General features: G+C 36.3%; 3 protein-coding genes across 3 annotated transcripts; 2 read left to right on the top strand and 1 right to left on the bottom strand.

Annotated features, from left to right (window-relative positions):
* Positions 1-108: 108 nt before the first annotated feature.
* LOC116030405 (uncharacterized protein At5g49945) lies at positions 109-3,274 on the bottom strand. Its single transcript, XM_031272648.1, has 3 exons — positions 2,195-3,274; positions 713-916; positions 109-618 (listed from the first exon to the last, which is right to left on the bottom strand). Exons 1-3 carry the CDS (start codon positions 3,272-3,274, stop codon positions 388-390), a joined length of 1,515 nt encoding a protein of 504 aa, XP_031128508.1. The 3' UTR covers positions 109-387.
* Positions 3,275-4,583: 1,309 nt separating this feature from the next.
* Positions 4,584-7,054, top strand: LOC116029125 (nifU-like protein 2, chloroplastic). The gene is made up of 4 exons (XM_031271024.1): positions 4,584-4,846; positions 4,918-5,035; positions 5,442-5,752; positions 6,607-7,054. The coding sequence occupies exons 1-4, from the start codon at positions 4,718-4,720 to the stop codon at positions 6,796-6,798; spliced, it is 750 nt and encodes a 249-aa protein (XP_031126884.1). The 5' UTR covers positions 4,584-4,717; the 3' UTR covers positions 6,799-7,054.
* On the top strand, positions 7,020-12,878 carry LOC116029124 (probable magnesium transporter NIPA4). The gene is made up of 10 exons (XM_031271023.1): positions 7,020-7,121; positions 8,571-9,227; positions 10,392-10,448; positions 10,577-10,667; positions 10,731-10,891; positions 10,977-11,104; positions 11,217-11,354; positions 11,898-11,990; positions 12,277-12,382; positions 12,506-12,878. Exons 2-10 carry the CDS (start codon positions 9,029-9,031, stop codon positions 12,601-12,603), a joined length of 1,071 nt encoding a protein of 356 aa, XP_031126883.1. The 5' UTR covers positions 7,020-7,121; positions 8,571-9,028; the 3' UTR covers positions 12,604-12,878.
* The last annotated feature ends 851 nt before the right edge of the window (positions 12,879-13,729 follow it).

The raw sequence follows: 13,729 nt of genomic DNA, 5'->3' as shown, positions 1-13,729 counted from the left end.
CATTGGTTTTTCAGACATGTATTTATGAACAAGCAAGTATTTTATTTAATTGCTTTACGACTGTCAAAACCACGTATTTAACACTACATTTGTCGAATAGCCAGCTTGGATTAGAGAATTAGACAAGTGTTTACCGGAAGACGATTGAAGTGTTAAGGTAACAGACCTGTAACTGTTTATTTGCTACCAAGTTTGTCAAATGTTCAAGACTGCCTTTAGCAAATATAACTAGGGGTACAAAATCATTGAGATTTAAGATTAGAGCAGGTCTTCTAGGCCTAAATGATGAAGTAATCCCATGGCAAAATGGTGGAACTTTGATGACAGATCACACAGATGACTTAAATAGTAAATTAAGAGATGCACCATATGGAAGGAACTCCAGATCTAATGAGCACGGGTCATCTTTATCTTTGGCATGGACTTCTTCAGCTGACGAGCGCGATCTTTAGCGTCTTTCTTGCGAAGAGCCTCGGCGCTTAGCTTAGCTTCAGCCTCTTCCAGCTTCTTTCGCTGCTCAGCCTTCTTCCTTTGCATAGCTTCTTGCCTAGCATTTTGAAGTTCTTTATACAAGTCTTGTGCAATCTTCGTCCGTGTTGCATCTGTTTTTGAACGAGCCTGAATTGCACAAATTGCAGTTTAGTATAATAGGGTTGCCAATCTAAAATTTTGAAACGTGGTAAAGTTTTTACTCTATTCTGGTGTAACTCACGTGTGGGCTCAGCTTGTATTTTCCAACCAAGTCAATGTAATACGGTATAAGAGCAACCAGCCGAGTCATGTCAGCCATGTTATTAGCATTGGGGAGAGCAAACTTAAATACCAACATCTTCTTATGTGAGCCCACATGCTGATCAGAGAAGTGCATTGAGATGAAACCCTTCCCAAATTTCTCAAATGCCTTTTCACCAAAAACCTGCACAAGTACAATAAAAGAACATCGATTAAGCAGCATTGGTGTTGGGAATGCCTTTCTAATATAAACCAACCCCATATCATCTTATGATGAATGACTGCATTTAGGATGTGCTTTATAAGATTCTGATCTATTCTTATGATGGTTCCTTTATTGCAACATACAATTTCAATTTAAGCCATCAAGAAGGCTGAAGGCCACAGCCAAGCAAACTAATGTAGCTTGACAGGGTTCAGGGAAACTACACCCAAACTGGAGTTTGGTAAAAAAAAAAAAAGATGCAGTTCCAACATCAGAATGCCAAAGATTCCCTGGACAACCAATTTAACATTAGCCAAAACTAAAAATGAAACAATAAAAAAAAATTAAAATTGAGGTAACTCAGATCAGTATTGAGGGCTTCAGCATGACATACATATTAGACTGTTCAATTATATGCTTCAATATGATTTCGAAATGGAATCCCACAGACCTGATAATCTTAACACCTAGTTGGATATCTGTCTACATATACTCCTTTCCCCAACTGAGGCCATTCACGGTGCAATCACAACCATTCAGAGAGAATCAACTATACTTTCTGGTTATTTGAGATAGTAGTATTGGATATACAAGTAGCAAAATCAGATGGTGAACGAAAAATGTCAAAGTTCCCATCATATCATCTACAAAAATGATCCTCCCCACCAACTAAAAGGAAGCCTAACCACGTAAAGAGTAAAAAATGTAAGAATTTCCCATAAAGTACAATATATTATATATATTAATTATGTATTTATGGTGCAAATATATGACTAAGCCAATAAGTAATTTAGTCAAATAAGGTAACTTAGGTATTCAATTTTGTTTTAACTGATTATCTACCTATAATGATACCGTAGGCTTCTAAGCAAAACGATCCCCTCCCACAGCTCCTATTGAAAGAATACACTACACCATCTAGTATTTAGAAGAGAAGTGATAGACACATGACTGACGTTTCCGCAGGTCTACTGCCCAAATGCAAACAAGAAGACATCAAACTATGGCAGAGATATCTCGGTCATCCTAAAGCTTCCCCTATATATATATATATTAGAAGACAGTAAAATAAAGTTAATAGATGCTATTTAAAGGTAACCATTCTTCAAATGTTCAAATCATAACAGAATCAATGAAGCAATTTAGACTGTTACCTAAATTCAAGACAAGACAGAGTATGCACTACATTCACAAAGTCTAAGTAAAATATCAAGGCAATAAAAGCACAACACAAATGTTTACTAAACAGCAACATACCTGCTCAAGAACAACCTCGGTAATCATATCCCCAGCCACCTCCTTTGATTCAGAAACCACTGTAAACTCGTCGGTCACCCACTTCCTCCCACTGGGAGGTGCCATCAATCCAGCAAATCTCTGCAGATCCCTTAACTCCTTCTGCATTGATTTGGCTAATTTCTTCCTTGCCACAGCAAGCACCACCTGATCCATGGAATCATCATTCATATACACCTCGAAAGTTATCTCGTCCTTGCAAGGGACCACCATATTATACAACCTGGAGATCAAATCATGCCTGCTCTTAAGCTCCATAGTAGCTAGCAGTCCCTGGCAATATCTCCGGCCGCTTGCATAGAATTTGAACACATTCTGCCCTTCTTTCAGCAACAACGGAGAGTCATCGGTCTCTCCGACGCCCAATAAACTGAAATTTTTATCGAATATCGTGTCCTTGGTAGCAAATTTAGTGGCCCAAGCAAGTGCAATATTCTCGTTTTCTCTCTTCCCCGTGAAATAATTAATAACGAACACAATCAAAAACGAAACGCACACAATCTCCACTGTGTAAGACGACAACGGCTTGGCGATTTTGACGGCCGGCTCCGATTCAGCTTCCGCTTCCAAACTCGGATCTGAGTCCGGAGAAGTAACAGTTTCAGTAACTACAGGAGATTCGGGCGGCACGTGCTGCGGAATCCCTTCGAATTCATCCTCGTCCCAGTAATCAAAGGAAGTCGACGAGGACGAGGGTTTCTGATCGGATGACGGCTGAGACGTGATCGGAGTATCCGGATTGGACACGGGAGGACCATGGTGAGATTCGGCGGGGTCAGAGACGGAGAGAGTAGTGGTCGGCGGAGGAGGTAGCTCGAGATCGGAAATTGAAGCGTCGTTCTGATCGAGAAGCTCGTCAACTTCATCGGCGTCGAAACCCTCGAAGTGGCGAGGCTCGGAGGCGGAGGCGACGGCGAGGTGGTGCAGGAGGACGGAGACGACGGAGATGAGAGCGATTAGGTATAAGCGCATATCCCCTCGGGGGATGAAGAAGACGGAGAGCGGCGAGATAATCCGAGAAGAAGACGATCGTCTCGCCATTAGTGCGTAGATGTCGAGTTTGGAGTGGTAGACTTGAAGTGATACAGATACACACAATTTAGATCTATAAATCAACTTTTCTGGAAATTACCCTTCCAAAATCTGTATTGCCCAACAATTATATACCGAGCATCATCATTTTTATATCTCTTCTAATTCCCCATAAACTCACCATTACTATATGAAAGAGTATCATTTGTATCTCTTTTAATTTTAGGAAACACTCGTTGTACTTAGGACACTCCATGATTTAACCATGGTTATGGTAAGCACTATGCGTTAGTCGAGCGATAGAGGAGCGTCTAGCACTTAGACAACCTATAGGGGCGCCTATGCGGTTAACTAAAAAAACAGTGCACGTGTGTGAGTGTATATATGTCATATTATATATATATAATGAAAAAATTAGTAAGGCCGAGCCGACCAAATTAACTTAGTTAATTAATTTAAAATGGACAAGATAACTCAGTCGAGTTAAGTGTTAGATAGCACGTAGACCAATTTTTACAACAATGAATTTAACAAAAAAAAAAAACAATGAAATTTTTTTTGTGTGATTATAAATTCAACTCGACTGAAATTACTTTCATTTTTATATAACACTTTGATTTACGAGAAAGCTTGTATGCATTACTTGATGGTGCACTTCAAACTAAGAGCGGTAATGTAAGTTATTATAGTTAATCGATTCAAACTAATAAAATCAATATATTATTACGAAGTTAATTATTCAAGTAATTCAGTTATGGTTATATCATTCTTATATAACTCTTCTTTCTTATAAAATTTCTTATAATATAAGTTATACATAATAAAAATATATATTATGAATAAAAATAAAAGTGAAATTATATGTACATAGATCTTATAGTAACTATTATGAGATAATAAATAGTCATTACATTGAATAATCTTAAATCTTAACTAGTTAATTAGGTAGGTCAAATTTAGGTTGAATAATTATTACCTATATTTAATATTGACAATGTTCAACAAATACATTATCTTATCTCAAAATGTTCATTATTATAACATGCACGCGGAACATGAAAATTTTAAATTTTTATATTAAAACGATGTTATTTTGAACCACGATGCACACAATAATTTGACTATACTTGCAAGACAAACCATAGCCGATTGCCGAAGTAGTTGGGCCGATATTCCACAATTCTTAGCAAAGTAGCCCAAAAAAGCCCACTGGATAGTTGTACTTTTCCTCGGAATGGGTCAGCCACACGCCTCTTTCCAGCTCCAGTTCTTCACTCATGCTAATTACGGAATATTATTCGATTGTGAAAAAAACAAAAACCAATTTCGATTTTAACACTTCAAATTATTGATTAGAATAAGCGAGGAAAGAAGAAGAAGAAACAATCAAAAATCAATTCAGATTGCGATTCGTTTTGTTATATATACGAATACGAATTTTGAGCTCCGGATATGCAATCGGCCATGGCGTTGAATCCTCAGTCTCCTATCTATTGTGGAGGGAACCAACGAATCCTCGAATCCCCTACCTGCTCTTCGTCGTCTTACGCCACCACGCTTTTCCATCCTCCTCCTGTCAAGGTGTGCGCATAGTAAGCAGACGTGCTTATATAATCTATTTTCCGAATTATTAATTGCTTCAGTAATTGCAGAGTTCTAGTTTCGTGGGAGCTAGGGTTTCGCTCTCGAGGAGGCAGCGCAACCCTCTGTGGCTGGCGTCGTCGCGCTCTCTGCAAAGTATTCATTTCACTGTCAATCATAAGCACCGGGGTAAGTTTCTCTCTCTCTCTCTCTCTCGCGCGCGCGCGCGCGGAAATCAGTTAGGTTTTCTGCTTTTATACTTTTTGTGAATGAGGAATGGAGTATTTGTTTTAGTGTGTTTAGTTATGAAGGTTTAGGTATTTCCTTGATTACTTGAAAGTAAGTGCTTCATAAATATTTTGGTTCTACCTTTTGCTTTGTTACTACTATTATACAGGTGGGAGAGGGGTAAGCAATTCAATTTGTCACATAGAAAGTAGGGTTCTGGAAATGTACTTATGGCCTTAAGTTTATTCCTATTACGTGATATGTACTAACCTGGATTGGTTTCAATTGAATGCCGTGGGTGTATCTGAAGTTTGGGACTATTTAATGTGAATTCTCGTAATGTGGAATAGTTTTCTTGCTTGTGCAGTTGTAAAGGCTGTTGCAACTCCCGATTCAGCAGTGGAGTTACCATTGACTGCTGAGAATGTTGAAAGTGTATTGGATGAAGTTCGACCGTATCTCATTGCTGATGGGGGTAATGTTGCCTTGCATGAAATCGATGGCAATGTGGTGAAGTTGAAACTGCAGGGAGCATGTGGCTCCTGCCCTAGTGCTGTAGTGACAATGAAAATGGGCATCGAGCGTCGTTTGATGGAAAAGATACCAGCAATATTTGCAGTTGAATCAATTCCAGATGAAGAAACTGGCCTTGAGCTTAATGAAGAAAACATAGAGATGGTAATGTTTCATACTAGTCTTTATCTCCTTTTATTTATTTATTTATGTTCTACATTTTAAGTGCAGTATTCAATGTATTTATATATGAAGTATTTGGATTTTGGAATGCTCAATTGACAACAATGGAGATGAATTGCAAATTTCATTCATTTGCATTTTTTTATACGAGGGTGTTACTTGGACGTACTCTCGGTGTTGGCCTATGATGCACTGGAATTAAAGAAGTAATAGGATAGTAGAGGGAGAGTTAGATTGAAACTTACTTCAGAGAAAAGCTAGCTTAGGAGAATTGAATTTAGAAATAAAACCTATTTGGCTGATCCAGCTAGATTTTGCCTAAGGCTTGTTTGAGATTTGTGTACATAACCCAGCATCTTTTATGTTTAGTACTGGAGAAATTTTGTAGTACTAAGTTCTTGGAACTTCCATATGGCTGCCTAAATGTTAGATACAGTTGAACCAAGGCATGCTCACAGTAAAATTATCTACATTCTGATTTCTGACATTGTGATGCCCAATTTGTCAATGTGAAGAGTTTTTGTTCCCTCGAATATATCAGCCATTACAGATTTAGTAATTGACTTTCAATTTTGACACATTTATCCTCCATTCTCAAAGTTGTTCCACATTCAAGGCTGAAATGCCCTGATTTGTTTATAGTGATTTGGTCACATCTGTGAAAGCCATAATTTGTAGTGTTTTACCCTAGGGAGAGGAGTTGTATAGTCTATGCATATTTAGATCATCAAGCCTACTTGATCTCCCCCTTTGTTTGTGTGTGTGTGTGTGTGTGTGTGTGTGTATGTCTATCATGTTTTGACATACATAGTTTAATTTAATTATAAACGTTGTAGGTACTTGAAGAGATAAGACCTTACCTTGTTGGGGCAGCCGGTGGAACACTAGAGTTAGTTGCCATCGAGGAACCAATAGTAAAGGTTCGAATCTCAGGTCCTGCAGCAGGTGTGATGACAGTTCGTGTGGCTGTGACTCAGAAACTCCGGGAGAAAATCCCAGCAATAGCAGCCGTTCAACTTCTGCAGTAACTTATACGTCTATTATTGTCGAAACCACATGAATCAAACATTACTAGCATTTCAATACACCCATCTAAAGCACGAGCTGCAATAGCGCCATCTGAAACACTTGATTCAACTCAGCAGGCTGATAATGCCTGGAACTAATCTACAATGCTTTCACTTTGTATCTATGTACAGTTGTGCTTCAATGGACATTTACAAATCCTGTATTTTGAGAATAAAAATGAAGAGATGGTAAGCATGTATATTGCTGCAGGATAAATTTTCTCCAGGCATGTCAAGAGTTCGAAGCTTGGTATTGTAGTTGGGTCAATCTAGTCGGTAAACAGGTATTCTAAAATAGTTCTACTACGTGTACTTTTAAATTTTACTCAATCAAATTTATTGATAAACTATTTTTTTATGAGAGTAAAAGTTGGGAGTAGAGAATGAGAGTAAATATAGTATTTTCCATTCTAAAATACGGAGTACTTCTTTTCTAGTCACGGGAACACAATATTAGTTAATAATAGTCCATTATGACAATTAATTAATTCGGCAGTTTGTACTTTGTACAACAAAAAGAAAGTCGTAGTTTATACTACAAAGTGCGTGCTGTTCCTTGTTTTGGCAAATTATTACTGTATTATTATTATTATTATTATTTAAAAATTATGCAATAAACAAAACTTTCTAAAAAAGGGGGTAATTGTAATTTGCACTACAAAACTATAAAGCACTTAACAATGTGTAAATTATGGTATGCATGACTCAGTGATCACATGCATGTCATATATATAATACGGAGTAATGTATAGATGATGCTCCATAATTAGCAATTTAGCTTTTATAGCATGGATTATGGAACACAAATTATAATTCCATCAATAAGAGATTACGCTTTACGTGTTATCCACTTATTTGAGCAAAGTTAATTTTTTGATATTAGAGATCAAGATAAGCGTTATGAAGTGTCAAGAACATATATATATACGCTTTGTATATCTTATGAAGTGTCAAGAACATATATATATACGCTTTGTATATCACCTTTAGTAATACATAGAAAAAAAAAAAAAGAAAGTATATCACCTTTAGTAATACATAGAAAAAAAAAAAAAGAAAACAAGTTTTTGATCATGTTCATTTGACTATTAATAGACAATATATTTAATAGAATTATGAAGTGTCAAGAACATATATATATACGCTTTGTATATCTTATGAAGTGTCAAGAACATATATATATACGCTTTGTATATCACCTTTAGTAATACATAGAAAAAAAAAAAAAGAAAGTATATCACCTTTAGTAATACATAGAAAAAAAAAAAAAGAAAACAAGTTTTTGATCATGTTCATTTGACTATTAATAGACAATATATTTAATAGAATGAAAGTTATTTTAAAAGTTAAATAGTAAAATTGGATAAAGTTGAAAAAAATAATAAAAAGTTGATTTGGAATTGTCAATTTTAAAAGAGTTATACTTACCACAATATATAAAGTTTGATTTTATTTTTTGTTAACAATAAGGCATTTTGTTATTTTTCTTTATTAGTTTGAGTTAGTCGGACAACCAATACTGATTTATCTTTTGTAATTTTTTATCGACTAAAATTATAAGACGTGATTTATTTAGAGCACCGTGATGTATGCTTCCCTTATCACTCAATAAATTAATAAATTAACAGTGGCTGCATGTTTATTCAATGCACGATGGAAATTTGTTTATTATTGTTTATTTCATATTATATTTATCTGATATTCTGATATTGTCATATTCCGTATAACCACAGTATAGTGTGGTGTGTAAAATACGGACACGAGGGAAGTATTCAGGTGCCACGTAAGCGGGTACCATTTTCGGTTTCACGTATGGTTTATGCGTCCAGTTCATCTCCAGACTCCAGGTATCAGAGTCGTATACTCACGGTAAACTCATATCACTTTCGCTCAAATCCACTCTCCGTTCTCTTCTCCGATCTAGCAACGCAATTTCACTCTCTTCCCCAGCTGTTACCGCGCAATCATCGGCCCTATATCTCAACGCCTTCCGTCTTTTTCACCGCCGGCGCCACCGCCGCCGCTTGATTCACCTCCCGATTCGTTGCCGCCTGCTCCGAGGGGATTCGGTTGCCGCCGTCGGGGTGATCAGTGATTCAATATAGACGGACGGACGTACGCACGCATCGGCCGGTGTTTTGGCGAAGAATGATAGTGGGGAGTACTAGGGTTTAGGGCTTTTTTGAATTTGATGGCGTCAGGGGCAGCGTCTGCGTCAGTGTCAGCGTCAGCTTCGATTTCGCAGAGCTTGAGGGATGCTTACAATGGAATGTCCTCCGACAATATCAAGGGATTGGTTCTCGCATTGTCGTCCAGTTTGTTCATCGGCGCTAGCTTTATTATTAAGAAGAAAGGTTTGAAAAGGGCCGCAGCGTCTGGCACCAGGGCTGGTACTGCTCTTCTCTTCCTCTGTATTCACGTTAAAATTTTAATTAATCCGCATTCTATCGTAATTCTCTCATGGTTTAGCACCAGAGCTAATGAATTGGATTTGCACTTTTTTTTTTTTGATGATGTGGAAATGTGGAATGCTGCTAATTAGCTTTGATTGTTCTTAATTTGTAAAAAAAAAAATTGAGGATGCCCTATATGTATGAATAGGTGAAGCCTTGATAGATTACATATGATAGGGTAAGTATGGAGTGCTGTGATATAAACTTTGATCAGAAATCATCTCAATCGAGCAAAAGAATGATTGTGCTGTAACTACTTGCAGCTCAAATTGTTAATTTATTGCTGCATTTTTAGATGACTTGATAGATCCATTGAAGTAAATAGGGTTAAGTCACCTTCTCCTTTTTTGTTCATTGTTTTTATTTGGCCGTTGGGCAGCTGGTGTTGGGACGGTAACCAGAGATAATGTAGTTTCTTGTTGTAGCTTTGTAGTTTGAGATAATTTAGAAGTGGAAGCGTATCCTTTTCTCTGGACATTGAAAATACATGTTAACTAACTTTTCAGTGTACATCCATAGGTCATTTATTGAAGAATGTTCAAGGTGTGGGATGGTCATTAGATTATATATATTTTAGATCCAGCTGGTAATGATATTTGAATTTCTCATAAGACTCCTAACTGCTCTATCTCATAGCTCCCATTTTGAACTTGACCGCATGTACCATGAGACTTTGCTTTACAATCCCTATTTCCTTTCAAACTGTTATTTCAAAGAGAAGGCTCTGCTGCTCTGCTCTTGTTACCTGAGACTATTTCAGAATGAACTGAAATTATTAGGACAAGAAATCCATAATGATAACTGTGACCTATTTTTCCCTTTTGATTGCTGTCATGAATATACTTGAAAGTTTGGTAGAAGTTGTTCGTGCACTGTATAATATTTCTAGTATAATTATGCCTCATTAGGTTGACTTATATCATATAAACTCTCTGTATATTGTGGCCTTTCTTGCTGTTGATATTCACATTTGTTGTTCTGGTATTCATATGGTTCCTGATTGCTTCTGGACCCCATATATAACTTAATAGTGCATGTCTTTCCAATTAAGATTTTGAGACACAGTGTTCTGATGATAAATTTTTTTATAAACTTTGACAGGAGTGGGGGGATACTCATACCTGTATGAGCCGCTTTGGTGGGTGGGCATGATTACCAGTAAGTTGCACTATTATGAGAATCTCATTTGAATTTACATAATGGATATACTTGTGCCCCTGTTGCTCTTTATTTATACAAAAATTCAATGGAAAAGGAAGTCTAATGGTTTACTGTTGTTGCAACAGTGATTGTAGGAGAAATTGCCAATTTTGCAGCTTATGCATTTGCACCTGCTATTCTGGTTACTCCTCTTGGTGCACTCAGCATTATCATAAGGTATGTTAGAAAATAATTTTAATTATCTTATCTTGATTACTTATGAGCTATTGCCTATTGCAGTGCAGTGCTTGCACACATTATTTTACGAGAGAAGCTACATATATTTGGAATTCTTGGTTGTGCATTGTGTGTTGTGGGATCCATCACAATTGTTCTGCATGCTCCTCAAGAACGCCAGATTGAATCAGTGAAAGAAGTGTGGGATCTTGCTACTGAGCCAGGTAATTCATGCTTGCTTCAGTGACCTGTTGTCTTTTTTCTTCGCATCATGAGTTACAATGTTAATCAGCATACAATTTCTTTCAGGTTTTCTCTTTTATGCTTCTGTGGTGGTAATAGCTGCCTTGATTATCGTATTTTGCTACATACCAAAATATGGGCAGACACACGTAATGTGCTATATTGGAGTATGTTCTCTAGTAGGTTCCTTATCGGTATGTATGCAGAGATTCAGCTGTTTCTGAGCTTGCTTGTTTTTTCCTATTTTTTGCCCATTTAATTATTTTTCCAAGTAAACTTTTCAGCTTGGCCGTCTGTTTTTAACAGGTGATGAGTGTCAAAGCAATTGGTATTGCTCTAAAGTTGACATTGTCAGGAATGAATCAGCTAATATATCCTCAGACCTGGGCCTTTACATTGATCGTCGTGGTTTGTGTGCTTACTCAAATGAATTATTTAAATATGGTAATTACCTTTGCTTCAATATCTCCTTTCTCTTCTTGAGTTCTTGTTCTAACAATGCATTACCAAAAGAATGCCACAGCAGAGGCTTGCTGAATCTATTCACATGATAAAGCACATATCATCCAAAATAAGTAGTTTCTCCCAATCAAATCAGTCACATGGTTAAGAAATTAGTCTGATGGTGTATTGCTGGTTGGTTTGTGCTAACCTCAGGTGTTGCTATATAATTCCTGCAATTATCTTTAAAATTGCAAATGTATATTGTTTGATGCTATATCTATGTAATGCTCTGTTGGTTCAAGTTCCAACTTCCAATCTTTGATACCTGCCTTTGTTCTGCAGTAGGACCATTTTATTGACGTAGATATACTGGTATAGGATTGATGCATAATATGCCCATTTGAATAAAATGCTTCTTAGTGTAAAATGAGTATGGTGGCTCTCTCCCCGTGCCGAAATTTTTTCATTGACTGCACTGATGATAGGTTATTTTGTACATTGTCCCAACCTTCCTAACCACTATTCTCGTAATTATGAGTGCAGGCTCTTGACACATTCAACACAGCTGTTGTGTCGCCTATATACTATGTTATGTTTACATCTCTAACCATTTTGGCTAGTGTGATCATGTTCAAGGTAATCTCATAGCCCATCCTGATAAAAGTGTTACTGATTGGATATTTTCTTTATATACATACATATATATATATATATATATATATATATATATATATATATATATATATATCATATGTGTGTGTGTGTGTTTGATGGTGTTTAATGACACAAATTCTTCCTTTTTTAAGCTTAAAATGTTGAGGTACTGAATACTGTAGCTGTCATATAACATGTAGAGAGTATTACAAGTAATTTCTTATCTGACTCATCTCAAACTCAATTTTGCTTTTGTTTGCGTGAATAGGACTGGGATAGACAGAACCCTACACAAATTGTGACGGAGATGTGTGGATTTGTGACAATACTTTCTGGAACTTTTCTCCTTCACAAAACCAAAGACATGGCTGAAGGTATATTTCCGTAATCTTTCTCACTGGCCTTAAATTGGTTAGAAACCATTGAACTCACCTGCACATCTACCTAGCCTGAATTCTGGTAATTTAGTTACTAGTCATTCTAAATTATGTGTACAGGTAACACGCCACGATTTCCCAAGCACGCTGATGAGGAGGATGGTTTCGGTCAGGAAGGCATCCCTTTGAAGCGGCAAGATACCTCGAGATCACCATGATGTATTTTGATTTTCTTTTTTCTTCTCTCTCACTTTTTGCTCATTACAGTAGCCAATCTCTGAGAAAAAGAACACACTTGTGTGAGATTGTATTTTACTAAGTAGGGGTATTCTTTCTTCTAAATAGTGCATAGAAAAGGGAGAGCCTCTGTTTTTTCCCTTTCCCTTTCTGTGGAAAAAAACAGACATCTTTCCTCTTCTTCTCAAATGATGTCAATATACAAAAACAATGAAAATTCGCGACGTACAAACGAAGGCCCCTTAAGCTTCATTCATATACCCAGAAATTTTGCGACTAGTCTGGACAGAAGCTAAGGCTGCATATATCATTTGCAGTTCAGATACCAGAAAGGTGTTTGATGAAATGTGTGAGAGAAACCTCTTTTCTTCTGTTAGTGTTTAGGTAGAACACAACTCGTGTGAATATGCATTATATAGGAATAGGAGCACTGCCAAATTAAAGAACACATGATTTTGTTGAAATTGGATTATGTTCGAAATCCATTTGGTCAGTGACGACTATATATTATATAAATGTGTAATTTAATTCTCAGTTTAAATTTTTAGTTGAAATGAAATATGACAACGTTAGTAATTTTAAATGTGTAATTTAATTCTCAGTTTAAATTTTTAGTTGAAATGAAATATGACAACGTTAGTAATTTTCAGTTTTCACTATTGATGAATAAGTCTTGTGTAAGATCAGTGATACTTTTGATAAATGTGTATAAAAATATAATATTTTAACTAAAAAGTATTATACGTCTTACAAAAGATTTACTCCATTAATAATTCATGGCAATTGGCAAAATATCATTTTGTTTTTCAAAAATTATAACCCTCATCGATGGTTCACTTTGTTTCGTTACTTTTGGAAGACGAGCATCCATATCAACATCCTCCATTGATGATGGGTGGCAACTTTTGGAAAATTGAGATTTACTTTTTCACTTTTCCTTTTCTTTTCAATGCCCATCTAAATCTAAAACAATAAAATTTAATAATTTATTTATATTCTCGATCTTACGTTATTGACTTAATATGCATCTCAAATGACACTTTATTATAAAAATGTTGATGACCTATTATACTTTGAAATGTTAGATCGCTTGAAGTTTTTGATTGA

This window comes from Ipomoea triloba, chromosome 9, assembly GCF_003576645.1.
Source record: "Ipomoea triloba cultivar NCNSP0323 chromosome 9, ASM357664v1".
NCBI classification, from domain to species: Eukaryota; Viridiplantae; Streptophyta; class Magnoliopsida; order Solanales; family Convolvulaceae; genus Ipomoea; species Ipomoea triloba.
The sequence above is the reverse complement of the archived record's forward strand: the minus strand, read 5'-3'. Positions and strand labels throughout refer to the sequence as shown.